The sequence below is a fragment of the Chiloscyllium punctatum genome, chromosome 52 (assembly GCF_047496795.1).
Source record: "Chiloscyllium punctatum isolate Juve2018m chromosome 52, sChiPun1.3, whole genome shotgun sequence".
Lineage (NCBI taxonomy): Eukaryota > Metazoa > Chordata > Chondrichthyes > Orectolobiformes > Hemiscylliidae > Chiloscyllium > Chiloscyllium punctatum.
Genome location: NC_092790.1, coordinates 17,729,631 through 17,743,502, shown reverse-complemented (window position 1 = coordinate 17,743,502; position 13,872 = coordinate 17,729,631). Strand labels below are relative to the sequence as shown.

The 13,872-nt window shown below is 42.3% G+C and overlaps 2 protein-coding genes and 1 pseudogene across 2 annotated transcripts in view; all 3 read right to left on the bottom strand.

The window, feature by feature from the left end:
* The window catches only part of LOC140470706 (histone H3), a 375,678-nt gene that overhangs the window by 103,860 nt on the left and 257,946 nt on the right, over positions 1-13,872 (bottom strand). The gene's annotated exons all lie outside the window — the stretch shown is intronic.
* On the bottom strand, positions 219-1,283 carry LOC140470939 (histone H2B type 1-O-like). The gene has a single exon (XM_072566867.1). The coding sequence runs from the start codon at positions 1,281-1,283 to the stop codon at positions 828-830; it is 456 nt and encodes a 151-aa protein (XP_072422968.1). The 3' UTR covers positions 219-827.
* Positions 4,355-4,735, bottom strand: LOC140470904 (histone H2B type 2-E-like; annotated as a pseudogene).

The following is a 13,872-nucleotide window of genomic DNA, read 5'->3' as shown; positions in this document are numbered from 1 at the left end:
GCTCTCAGATTCAGCAAAATCACCACATTTCAATCCGGCACCTTTTTTGGCGTTCTCTCGGTTCCCTTTGAAAGTCTTTTACCGACGGCAGTTTTTGCATTCTGAAAAATCGGATTATACCCGCGCATTGCAATTTTTTTTTAAAAAATCAGATGAAAACGCATGTGATGAAAGATATGGACAAGTATGATTAGATTAGATTACTTACAGTCTGATAACTGGCCCTTTGGCCCGAAAAGTCCACACCGCCCCGCCGAAGCGCAACCCACCCAGACCATCCCCTACATTTACCCCATCACCTAACACTACGGGCAATTTAGCATGGCCAATTCACCTAACCTGCACATCTTTGGACTGTGGGAGGAAAGCACAGCACCCGGAGGAAACCCACGGGAGAACCTGCAAACTCCACGATCAGTCACCAGGTTATAGTCCAAGAGGCTGATTTGGAAGTACTAGCTTTCGGAGTGCTGCTCCTTCATTAGGTGGTTGTTTGCAAGGTGTGAAAATAAGTATTAAAATTCTACCAGGGCTTTTACCAACATTAAATAAACAAGATGAAAAATGACTCTGACGTTTTATCTATCCAACAGACAGGGAAGAGGCTGTTTATGCAATCTTCCCCGCGCCGTACCTCATTAATTTGCAAAGGCCTTATATAAACAAATATAGAACTAAAAATAAATTTGTCTTGTTAAGAATCAGATGTAAACTAAAACAAAACAATCTTTAAGAAAAACGATTCAGCTCACTCTGGGAAGTTGTGGGTGGCTCTTATAAGAGCCTTTGGGTTGTGGATGTATTTTGTCTCAGTGCAATGCGGTCCTTCACTTGGAGCTAGTGTACTTGGTCACCGCCTTTGTACCCTCCGACACGGCGTGCTTGGCCAGCTCCCCGGGCAGCAGCAGCCGCACGGCGGTCTGGATCTCCCGGGAGCTGATGGTGCTGCGCTTGTTGTAATGGGCCAGGCGAGAAGCCTCCCCCGCGATACGCTCGAAAATATCGTTGACGAACGAGTTCATGATGCTCATGGCCTTGGAGGAGATGCCGGTGTCGGGGTGAACCTGCTTCATCACTTTGTAGATGTAAATGGAGTAACTTTCTTTCCTGGACCTTTTCCGTTTCTTGCCGCCCTTCGCTGGCGCCTTCTTGATGATTTTCTTCGCCCCCTTCTTTGAGGCTTGCTGTCCTTTTTTCTCATCAGCCATAGCGCCGCTCACTGTCAGACACAGAATAAGGGAAAGCGGGCTCGGAGCTCCCTTTTTATAGACTGACGACGTCATCAATGCTAATAAGGGATGGAAAAAATCTGATTTTTGACTGGGTAGTTTATATGGAATCATGCCTAATCACTCAGTCTCTGTGATTGGTTTATGTGGGATCCAATGTGGATCTGTCAGAATCTGCAACGAAATGTGAAATGGATGGTGATTCTGTTTCTCAGTCTGACTGAGGGAGATTTTTTGTCTGTGACACAGAAAGTGACGGTGGTATTGGCTCGGTTTCCTTCTGCTCGTTGTTGTAATGATGTGGGAGTGGAAGGGTGTGTTTCTAGTTCCGCATGTCTGTTTCTGGTCCTCTCTCTGGACTGAAATTAACACTGAGTTTGCCATTTTTCTCTGTGGTTAGCACTGCTGCCTCACCGAGCTTCGATTCCAGTTTCGGGCGACTGTCTGTGTGGACTTTGCACATTCTCTCCTTGTCTGAATGGGTTTCCTCCGGGTGCTCAGTTTTTCTCTCACAATTCAAAGACATGCAGTGAGGTGAATTGGTCATGCCAACTGCCCATAATGTTCCGGGATGTGTAGGTTAGTGCATTAATCAGGGGTAAATGCAAAATAATGGGGCTGGATAATTTCCACAACTTTTATTCGATGGTAAGTTTGTGATTGTAAGGTATTTTCTGGATTGATCAGTCTCTACCTGAATGTGTACTTTGAATTTATTATTCACATGTTTATAACAAGACCAGTACGAGTTTTCTCATTGTGTCCAATAATCTCTGCATACCTATTTAAACGTGTACTTTTTCATGTCAATGTTTGATTTCCCTTTGGACGTCTGAAAACAGTCATTTCGTCTGAGATGTGTTCTGTTTTTGCCTTGTGGAAGCAAATTAAATTGCAATATTTGTTTCAATCTGGCACTTGGACTGCTATTTAATTCCTCCAGTTTGGACTACAAGAATTACATACAGTCAGGGAGTCAGACAGCATGTTTAAGCCATGGTGAGATAACTGGATGAATAATTAGTCTGGATTTTTATTTACTTCTTTCCCTACTTAAGTGGAATACATTGTGAATATGCAGTAGGTTCAGTATTTTCTAATAAACAAGTAGAATTTACTTTTTGACCAAGGTGATACTATGCATTTAAAATCTATAGGAAGTTCACCTGTACACTGGGGCTGACACACTCTCACACTGTCCTGGATAACTTGTTTAATGAAATGCTAGTTCTCCCAACTGCGAGATCTTTGATGTCATGACTTTTTCATTTTTGCCAATAGTTCTACTTACATGACAGTATTTCTGTACGTTGCAAATTATTCTTTACCCACTATGTATTGGCACCATCTCACCAACCACAAGGGATGAACTCAGATTTCTCCAGTTTCCTCATTTCCCCTCCCCGACCTTGTCTCAGTCCCAACCCTCGAATTCAGCACCACTTTCCTAACCTGCAATCTTCTTCTTGACCTCTCCGCCCCCACCCTCACTCCGGCCTATCACCCTCACCTTAACCTCCTTCCACCTCGCGCATTTCCAACGCCCCTCCCCCAAGTCCCTCCTCCCTACCTTTTTATCTTAGCCTGCATGGGATACTTTTCTCATTCAGGTAGAGAGTACTTCCCGAGTACGCAAATCGTATAAGTAAATGGAAGAAACAAGATGAGTTCTGCACTCTCAGAAGAACAAACAGTTGCTGACTGCACCAGTTATTGCCCTTATTCATGTAAGGAAGGACTTGAAGGAAACTGATAATTTCTGGACAGAACAAAGAATGAGATGGTGCCAAGACACAGTGGGTACAGAATAACTTGCAACGTACAGAAATACTGTCAGGTTAGTAGGTCTATTGGCAAAAATGGAAAAGTTATGACCTCAAAAATCTCGCAGCTCCAGGATTTCAGCCGTCAGATACTCCAGCACCGCAGCCAGATAGACCGGCGCTCCGGCACCCACACGCTCAGCATAGTTACCCTTTCTCAGGAGCCTGTGAACACGGCCCACCGGGAACTGCAGGCCAGCCCGGGACGACCGAGACTTTGCCTTGACGCGACCTTTCCCACCGCCCTTTCCTCTTCCAGACATGACCACAATCTCACCAGCACTTTCAGAGAGAATACTACACTCCGCCCACATCGCGGCCTCTTATACCTTCGGGAGGGATGGTGGGGCGGCCGTTTCTGATTGGTCCCATTGTTCAGCCCCTCCTAATGTTGTTCCAATTCCCAATCAGATATCTGCCTCATTCCCCAATCCGGAGAGGGCACGGGGAGGAGGGCGGAAAGTACCGGCGCCAATTCATCAACCGCTTTCTTTCCAATTTGAAAAGCCCGCCAATATGTACGGACAAGGAGGTAGTTTTGTACTGAAGAATGCACGAATACTCCAGTTAATTTACTTCAACACTAAACGTGTACACTTTACAATATCTCCCTTTACCTCATACCCAAGCCTACTTGAATCTGCCCATTTCTGATCTCGAATGGAATTTTCTGTACATTAAATAGAAAAGGCACGAAACCCTGCACTCCGGAACTAATAATTTATTTCACATTGCAACAGCACCCCGAGTTACTGATAAACCATGAGATTACGTTCTCCCGAATGAGCGGATCAATAGCGAACGCAGTCTTTCGAGAATATTTTAACGTTGCACTCCCTACTGCATACGATCATAGATCAGTAAATGCTCTACATTTAATCTGCCACTTCTGGAGGCGTTCTGGTTTTATTTCGGCTCATTTTGAATATCTCTGACCAACAGCAGAAAGCCTCATTTACCACAATCAGCATCCGGACAATATTTGTGCGGGGATTTGGAAATGAAAAATAAAGTAAAATGGAACTCGGAGGGAAACGTTTCTTTTGATTGTTGGCGGGATTTAACGTGATCTGTCTCAGGCAGTGGGTACAGGATATACGTCCGAGAATAAGGCGCGCACAGGATCAGCGATCACTCAATTTACAGAACATTTATAAACACAACTGTCGCAGAGACATTGATTGTACATAGCCAATAACATAATGGTTCAGCCGTTTCAGGGAAGTTGTAGGTGGCTCTTAAAAGAGCCTTTAGGTTGTGGATGTGTTTGTTTCAGTGCAATGGACATGTTTTAGTGCACATTCACTTGGAGCTGGTGTACTTGGTCACCGCCTTTGTACCCTCCGACACGGCGTGCTTGGCCAGCTCCCCGGGCAGCAGCAGCCTCACGGCGGTCTGGATCTCCCGGGAGCTGATGGTGCTGCGCTTGTTGTAATGGGCCAGGCGGGAAGCCTCCCCCGCGATGCGCTCGAAAGTATCGCTGACGAACGAGTTCATGATGCTCATGGCCTTGGAGGAGATGCCGGTGTCGGGGTGAACCTGCTTCATCACTTTGTAGATGTAGATGGAGTAACTTTCTTTCCTGGACCTTTTCTGTTTCTTGCCACCCTTCGCTGGCGCCCTCTTCACCACTTACTTAGCGCCCTTCTTGGAGGGTTGCTGCGCTTTCTTTTCCTCTGCCATCGTCCCGCTCAATGTCAGAAACAGAAGAAGGGAAAGTGGGCTCGGATTTGATACAGTGAAGGCGTCACAATGCTAATAAAGGATTGGGGAAAGCCTGGTTCCTGATTGGGTAGTTTGCAGGAATGTTAACTTCACTGTGAATGGTTAGGTAGGGACTCATATGTGAATCTTCAGAGTTAAAACTCACAGAACACCAGGTTATAGTCCAACAGGTTTATTTGGAAAGACTAGCTTTCATAATGCCGCTTCTTCGTCAGGTGGTTGTGATGCAAGACCATAAAGTACAGAATTTATAGCAAAAGATTATAGCATCGTGAGGCTGATATATATTGAACAATCTGAGATTAAGTGTTTCATCTTTTTAAATTGCTTTCTAGTTTTGGCTGTTTAATACGTAAACCCCAGAATTCCTTTTAAGCCATAGTCACATTCTCAAGATAACTTCAGGTGTTCGAAGAAAATGTGTCATCTCAGCCCAGGCAATGCTTTCAAGGTGTGAGGTTAAAGTCTGTTTGTGTCCTAATCTGGATTCAGACTGGTTCTATTTGTAAAGTGGGATTTACAGAATCTTACATGGATTGACTGTAGGTTATGCATTTTTGAACAAAATAAAATTCTGCAAATACAGATTCACCGCATAAACTTATATGTGTGTACTTGGCAGACAGAGAGACAGAGACAAAGGGAGAGGGGGACAGAGGGAGAGGGAGACAGAGGGAGAGGGAAACAGTGGGAGAGGGAAACAGAGGGAGAGGGAGACAGAGCGAGAGGGAGAGAGAACGAGAGACAGACAACGAGAGACAGACAGGCAGAAAGAATGAAATAAAAAGAGAGACAGACAGACAGACAAAGAGAAAGAGTGTGTGTAAGCTTGGTAAAGTAGTGTGTAGGTGTGATGGGATATAACCCTGTGAGAGGGTGCATGCGTGGGTGAGTGTGGGGGATGTGTGTGTGTGCATATGAGATTGAGCTTGTAGATGAGAGAGGGTCTATGTTAGTGTGAGAATATGTAGGAGTGTGTGTGCATGTGGGGATGTGTGTCTGTGTCTGTGACGGAATGTGTAGTTCATTAGGGCCACCTGTAGTGTGACATGAACCCAAGATCCCACTTGAGTCCATCCTCATGGCTACCAAACTGGGCTGTCAGCCTCTGCTCGGCCACTTTGTGTTGTTGCTTGTCCCGAAGTCCGCCTTGGAGGATAGTCACCCGAAAGGCCTAGGCTAAATATCTTGGACAGATGAAGTGTTCCCCGACTGGAAGGGAACACCCTTGCCTGGTGATTGTTGTGCAGTGTCCATCATCCATTATCATAGTGTCTGCTCAGTCTCACCAATGTACCAATCCTTGGGTAGACAATGTTGGCCGAGTCACAGTTGGGGAACACTTCAGTCCTACCTTATTCTCTGTTTTGTTCCTGCCTGCCCTGACTGTTTGACTCACTCCTTTTCCCAGCTATACCAGTCTCACTTTCCTCACTTTTTCCCTGGGTCCCCCACCTTACTAGTTTAAATCCTTCCAAGCAGCTCTAACAAATCTCCCTACAATTATAATTGTTCCTTTCCAATTCAGGTGAAATCTGTCCTTCTTGTACAGGTCACCTCTATCCCACAAGAGATTCCAATAAGCCTAAAATGTGAACCCATCTCCTTTATACCAGCTCCTCAATCACACATTCATCTGCTCTATCCTCCAATCCCTACTCTCACTAGCTCAGAGCAACAGAAGTTACCCTTGAGGACCTCCATCTTAAATTCCTGCCTAACTTTCTATATTCTCCCTTCAGAATCTCATCCTTTCCCTTCCTATGTTATTAGTGTGCACTCACTTCCTGCTGGTCCCTCTTCCCTTTGAGAATATTCTGCACCCTCCTTGCGATATCCTTTATTCTAGCACCATTGGAGGCAATACACCATTCTGATTTTTCGCTGCTGGCTGCAGAAATGTCTGTCTGTGCCTCTGAGTAGAGGGACCTCAATCACAATTGATTTCTTGGAACCTGACGTACCCCTCATTACATTACAGCCAGTCTAGCTCTAATGTGGTGCAAACATGGCAGTGTAGTTATCTATCTGTACTAGTCTGTTTCTGTTATGTGAGTATGAGTGTAGCAATCATTGAGAGTGATAGTGTTGTTTTCAAAGGTGTATTTTGTCATGTCCACAATAGTTAACATACAACACGATAAAGAAGGAATTGGAACAACTGAACTCTATTGGAATACTTAACAGAATAATGCATACAATAACTCTTCCTATTTAACTGTTCCAATACAGTAATATCCCATAAACATCTTTGGCAAAAGGCAAATTCAATAAAATAGATAGTCTCACATCCGACTCCAGTAGCAGAAAGAGTATCTGCAGCTCCTGACTGTAACTGAGAGGGGAAAACTAGCTTTCCTGTCTTCAAGACACCAACCGTTTTGCTGAAAGCCAAAAGTAAAAATGTCATCCTGTGAGAGCTTGACCACACCCATTCAGGCTGCTTCTGTTGTTCCAACTTTAAAAACAGCCTCAAACTGTTTACTCTAGTGTCTCTGGTAGACTTCTCCACACTTCTGCCATAAAATCTCTCCTCAACAAGAAAGAAAGGACAAAAGAAATATCTTAAAGCCACAATATCATCAAACCTTCCACCCCTCTTAAAGGAACCCATCAATATACAGGGATGGCCTAATTTTTAAAAATTGTTTAGCCGTACACTATTAGTACACAATACATATACATTTTGTTGACTCTAAACATGCAAACACTCACTATGACAGTCCAATGTTTCCTGCTGTGAAACGCTTCCATCTTTTTTCATCAAAGTCATGACAACAGGTTCTCTCGTCCTGCCATGTATTTAATTTGCAAATTGAATGACTGTGATAACAAGCTTCATCTAAACAGTCTGTAATTTTGGTTGTTAAATTTCTCCAAAAGTAACAAACTTAAGGTGTCCTTCTCAAACATGAAGTATTTCTATTGATGAGTCTTGAGCTTTCTGTAATTCTATAAAGATACTCAAATTGTTTGCTCTCGTGGCTCGGACTCTCTGCCTTAAATTTGCTCATCAAGAACAAAAGGACAAAGTAAACCTCTTAAATCCACAGTACCATCACAGAGTCTCCATCTCTCATTTCTAGCATTGTGAATACGAAAATTCATTTATCGACCAATCCATTCTTGTCACATGATCATGTAAACGTTGTAATTAATGTGTCCCTGTTAGTTATTGCAATTCAAGCGGGTGACTGTTGTTATAAATCTACCCTCTCAGTTTCTGCTGTGTGAATGTGAGTTTAGTGTGTCTGTCAATTTCTGCTCAGTGTAAAAGTGTGATTGTCAATATATGGTTGTCAGACTTTATTCTGCGAATAGTTATCAAACTGTACCTGTCAGTTCATGTTCTGCTAATGTATAAATGCATTTTTCAATCTGAATCTGCCAGTTTTTGCAATATGAATATGTGAGTGCAGTTATCATTCTATGCCTGTCACTTTCAACTCCATCAATTTGAGAGTGTATTTATCAGTTTATACCTGTCAGGTTCAGCTAAGTGAATGTGAATAGGGAAGGCAACCACCTTATTGTATTATCACTAGACTATTAGTGCAGAGAGCCAGGTAATATACTGTCGACCTGGGTTCAAATCCCATCATTGGAGATGGTGGCATTTTAATTCAATGATAATCTAAAAATAAGAGTTTAATGCCAATTCTCAGGAAAAAAAATTCTGATTCACTGACATCGTTCAGGGCACAAAAGCTGCCATCCTTACCTGGTCTGGCCTACATGTAATTCCAAACCCACAGCAATGTGGCTGGCACTTAACTGCCTCCAGACAATTAGGGAGACTCAGCGATGCACACATCCCAGGAATGAGAAAAAGAAACATGTGGGAATACAGTTATCAATCTGTCCCTGCCACTTTCTGCTTTGTGAATGGGAGTAAATTCATCAGTCCATACCTGTCAATTTCTGCAATGCCAATATGACTGCAGTTATTAATCTGTGCCAATCAATCTCTGTTTACAATGTCAATATGGGAGAGTAAATCTGTACCTGTCAGTTTCTGCTAAGTGACTATGGTTAGCAAATTGTTCATTCAGTTTCTGCTTTCTGAATCTGCGAGTGTAGTTGTTAATCCATACCTATCAGTTTCTGCAAAGTGAATATGTGAGATTTGGTATGAATATGTAACTATCAGATTCTACTCAGTGAATATGGGAAAGCAGTTACATTGCTGTCCCCATCGAATTCTGTTCTGTAAATCTGACAGAGCAGTTATTAATCTGCACTTGTCAGTTTCTGGTTTGTGAATGTGTGCAATTACCATTCTCTCCATGCTAGTTTCCCCCTAGTTGTATATATGAATTTGCTTATCATTCTGTCCCTGTGAAGACTAGGAAACTTCGGGAAATAAATATTGATATCTTGAAACAGTACACATGCCAAAAGAGGAAGTGCGAGAGGTGTTAAAAAAAACCAGAAAGGTGTCTCAAACTCTGGGACTGCATGAAATATATCCCAGGATGTTGGGAAGCTGTATTGATAATTTGAATAAATGACATTGTCTGTTCACTTTTTTGTGTAATATATCGTAGGGAGGGCCAACCAGTTCCTGTCATTTATTGCAATATTTTAGTTATCGATCAGTTTCTGTCATATGAATGTGTCAGTATCATCATTAATCTATCCCAGTCAGTTACTGCAACATGAATAGACAACTGTAGTTATCAAGGTGTAACTGTTTCTGCCATGTGAATATGAGTATAGATATGCATCTATACCTTCAGGTTCTAATGTTGATTGTGAGAGGGTCATTGTCATTCTACACCTGTCATTTTTTGCTTGTCAAACTGAATATTGATTTCAATCTGTACTTGTCAGATTCTGCTCTGTGAAACTGTGAGATCAGTTATCAAACTACATTTGTCAGTTCATGCAATATTAAACTGAGTGTTATTATTAATCTGTTCCTGTCAGTTTCTGCTTTGTCGATATGATAGATTTGTTATCAAACTTTCTGTCAGTAACTACAATGTGAATGTCTGAGTGTATTTACCAATTGCCCCTGTCAGTTTCAGCTCTGTGTATCTGAGTGTACAGTTATTAATCTGTAACTGTCAGTGTCTGCCATGTGAATGTGTGAGTGCATTTATCAATCTTTCCCTATCAGCTTCTGTGCTGTGAATATGCTTAGCAATTTGTAGCTGCCAGTTCTGGTATGTAAATATAGTTATGAATTTCTTCCTGTTGATTTCTGCTATATGTGTTAGAGTGTGCAATTAGCAATCTGCATATACACTTTATTGCAATATGAATATCAGAATATACCTACCAATTTGACTGCTCTGTGAATGTATAAGTACAGTCATTAATCTGTACATGCCAGCTTTTCCTTTGTAACTCTGTGAATTTAGTTACTGATCTATGCCTGTCAATTTCTACTGTGGCAATACAATCTGTACCTGTCAGTTTCTGCTCAGTGCATTTGTTTTGTGTCATGGGTTGTGCAATAGAAAATCAAAGCGTTTTTCAAATCCTATAGTGCAGGCTCTGACTGGAAGGAATAATATCACGGGCTGTTCTTCAGGATGCCATCATATTTTCTCAGTGCATAGCTACATACTTTTGTGAATAATGCTGAGAAATTAATAGGTGTTACATTCCTTTGTTAGTGTTGAAAGGGGGATGAACAAATAAATTGTATTTTAGCCAACTGACCACGATGTTCCTGCTATGGGAAAGAGAATTGGCTAGTTCACTTCAACATTCTATTGTGAGTATTACATAATCCTGCTCTGTGGTGTGACGGTGAAAGCCATTAGCAGTACTCTCCTGATGCTCAATGGTGGGAATGAGGAAAGTGAAAAGACTTGTATTTTTGTCATATAGTGGAGAAGATTTAAATCACTCAGGCAATTTATTGAACATGGTTGACCTCATCTTGCAAAAAAAGTGAGGATTTATGATTTACAAGATTCGGCTAAATTACTTTGTTGAATTAAAACGGTGATTATTTTATTATATTGCTAAATTGAGGATATGACATTGTATTTTCTTGCTTTATGTAATATTTCATTGGGTAGGGCAAATGGGATTCTTTGTGGAAGATTAAAGTGAATTTGGAGACAAAGTTACACAACTTTTTAATTAAAAAAACTAATACTGGGCAGAGTGAAAATTCAGTTTCTATTCCGGCAAGGTGAATAAGTTGACAATTATTTTGGTATCTCTTCTGCTGCCATGACACACTTATTGAAATGAAATATTGGCTGAATGGGATTCATTGCTTGTTTTTGTATAAACATTTTGTATATATTCACTTCTGATTCCTGCAGTGTATATGTATGTCCATTGCTGTACGTCTCTGCATCTTGTGTGCCGATGTGGTGAGTGTATTTGCAACTCAATCAGAATCAGTCTGTACCTTTTGTGTATGTGTGTTTGTGCTCAGTAATGATTCACTACTTGTTGAAACTATGTGAAAGCACAATGTCATTGTTTATCTGGTTTGTGACATTTAAAATGCCCTATTAAATGTAAACTTGATTTAGTACACCACTGCCTACTTTAGACAACCAGTCAGCTTCAAACATGGTGTGAATGTTAATGGCACATGAATCATATTAATTGAAACTTGCAAGATGTCTGTGGAGAATGCAGAGGAAAATAAACTGTCTTTCCGCAGTTGTGTCTGACTGTTTGTTTGGATATATCTCTGCAAATAGAGCTCAAGCTAAGTCTGATCCAATCTGTTCTGTGCCTTTGGAAAAGATGCGCTCTGCTTTGACAGTGGTAACATGCTGTTTGTTGGAAGCAACTTGTCACTGTGGAAATATGACATTGTCTTCAGCATTCAAGTATTTCCTTGGAGGAAGACAAAAGAATTTTCAGCTGTAAATCAACATAAGCCACGTTAGGCGAGATTAAACCGATCAATGTGGCAGTCAGTTGATAATCATTAGGGTATTTTTAAACCTAGCAATTCAAACAGAACCAGGTTTTGATTCCACTCTTGCCCTGAGTTGCTCCTCGTCTTCTTTTCTTCCGTTTGCAACTTTATGACAATTGGGTGAGATCCAGAACTAACATCTGTACACCTCCATGAATGGGAATTCCCGAAGCAGCTGCAATGCTGACATATATCAAGAGCAAGCTGACAATACACTAAATGTTGAAGGAAAGAACAAGGGACGTTATGTCTAATGTTTTACTCGAAGCTTCAAATCTGTTCGCGCTACTACGTGTTCTTTACAAGATTGTCACAAAATTATGGTCTGTGCTTCCATTCTACACTGCCCAACATCAACAAACAACGTGAAACAGAAGCCAAACAATTCTATCAGTGTTTAGGGGATTAAAAACAACAAGAATGTCCCACAGCAGCTTCTTCCCGCTCTGCCTCCCTCAGCAGGCCCACACACAGCCCGAGAAAGGCCTCTCTCTTCCCCCCAGCCCGCTCACTCCAAGTTCCGGGACCAGTTCCTGCTCCGCTCGGCCTCTTACAAACAGCCCCCGGTTCTCCCTGAACTCACCCGAATCAATCCCGGTCTCGGAGCCCCCTCTGTGTCCCAGGCTCCCATCCCGATGTGCTGCTGGAAGGAGCCTGCTGTTCCCTCCCTTCCCTGGGCGCTGATCTCTCCATTGCGGTCTGTTTCAAACAAACCTCTTGTACTCCGAGTAAATGCTCCTCAATGGCAGCGCTGGGGGAGGGCCTCACGCATGCGCTCCTCGAGTCACAAATGGTCAGCTTTGGGGAAGGAGCAGTATCGCGCATGCGCTGCTTTAGGTTGCAAAAATAAATCATTCATATTAAGCCGACAGTGACAACAGCAGTTTTAAACCCAGACCCAGTATGGGGGATTAGGATCACAGCACAAATATACTTCCAATAGAAAAGGGGAGACTAAATCACCTTGGATTGTTTTCTCTGGAATCGAGATGACTGAATGGGGACACATGATTTTCGTGTAAAAGGTTATGAGGCGTATGGACAGGGTGAATAAAGAGAAGCTGTTTCGCTTGTTTGAGCGATCAATCACAAATGGTGATTGGGTTAGGATTTGGTAAGGGTAAGGATTCTCGCTATGATGGAGTGTAAGGGGTAAAGATATAGATGGAATTTCAGAAAAATCTTTTTCACTCAGCAAGTGGTGGGAATCTGGAAGACACTGCCTGGGAAGGAAGTAGAGGCCAGAATCCTTAACCTTTAAAAGGTATTTGGATGAGCACTTCAATTTTCATAATATTTAAGGACATGGGACAAGTGAAGGAAATTAGCACCCCTTCAGTGGTAGCTATTGTGGGTGCAGACTCGATGGCTGAAGGGCTTTTCTGTGCTGTATGAGTATATCTGTGTCTAGTTTAGAGTGGTGCTGGAAAAGCACAACAGGTCAGGCAGCATTAGAGCAGGAAAATCGATGTTTCGGGCAAAAACCCTTCATCAGGAATATCGTGTCAGCTTTTACTCTGCGTATCTCAGAGTGTAGTTATTAATCTGTACCTGTCAGCCTCTGGTTTATTACTATGTAATTGCATTTATCATACACCACATGTCAAGCTTTTGTAGTGTATATGTGAGAATCTAGTTATCATACAGCCTTTGATTCAACTGCTCCACTCTAAGCAGATACCCAAAACTGACCAAATCTCATTTGCTAGCATTTGGCACATATCCCTTCATATCCTTCCTGTTCATGCAATTTTAAACGTTGTAATTGTTCCCAACCTTCATCACTTCCTCTGGAAGCTCATTCCATATGGACATCACCCCCTGCATGAAAGGTTGTCCCTTAGGTCATTTTAAATCTTTGCCCTCTCACCTTAAACCTATGCTCTCTATGCTCCCCCACTCGAGGAGAAAGACCTTGGCTTTTCATTCTACCGATGCCCCTTATGATTTTATAAGCAGTTGTAAAAATCACCCTCAGCTTCCGATCCTCCACAGAAAAAAAATGCCCCAGCGTATTCAGCCTCTCCTGATAGTTCAAACCCTCCAGACCTGGTAACATCTCTGTCAATATTGTTTGCACCCTCTTAATACTAACAACATTTTTCCAATAGCCGCGTGACCAGAATTGTATGCAGTCCGCTAAAAGTGCCCTAACCAATGTCCTGTGCAGCCCCAACTCGATATCCCAGCTCCT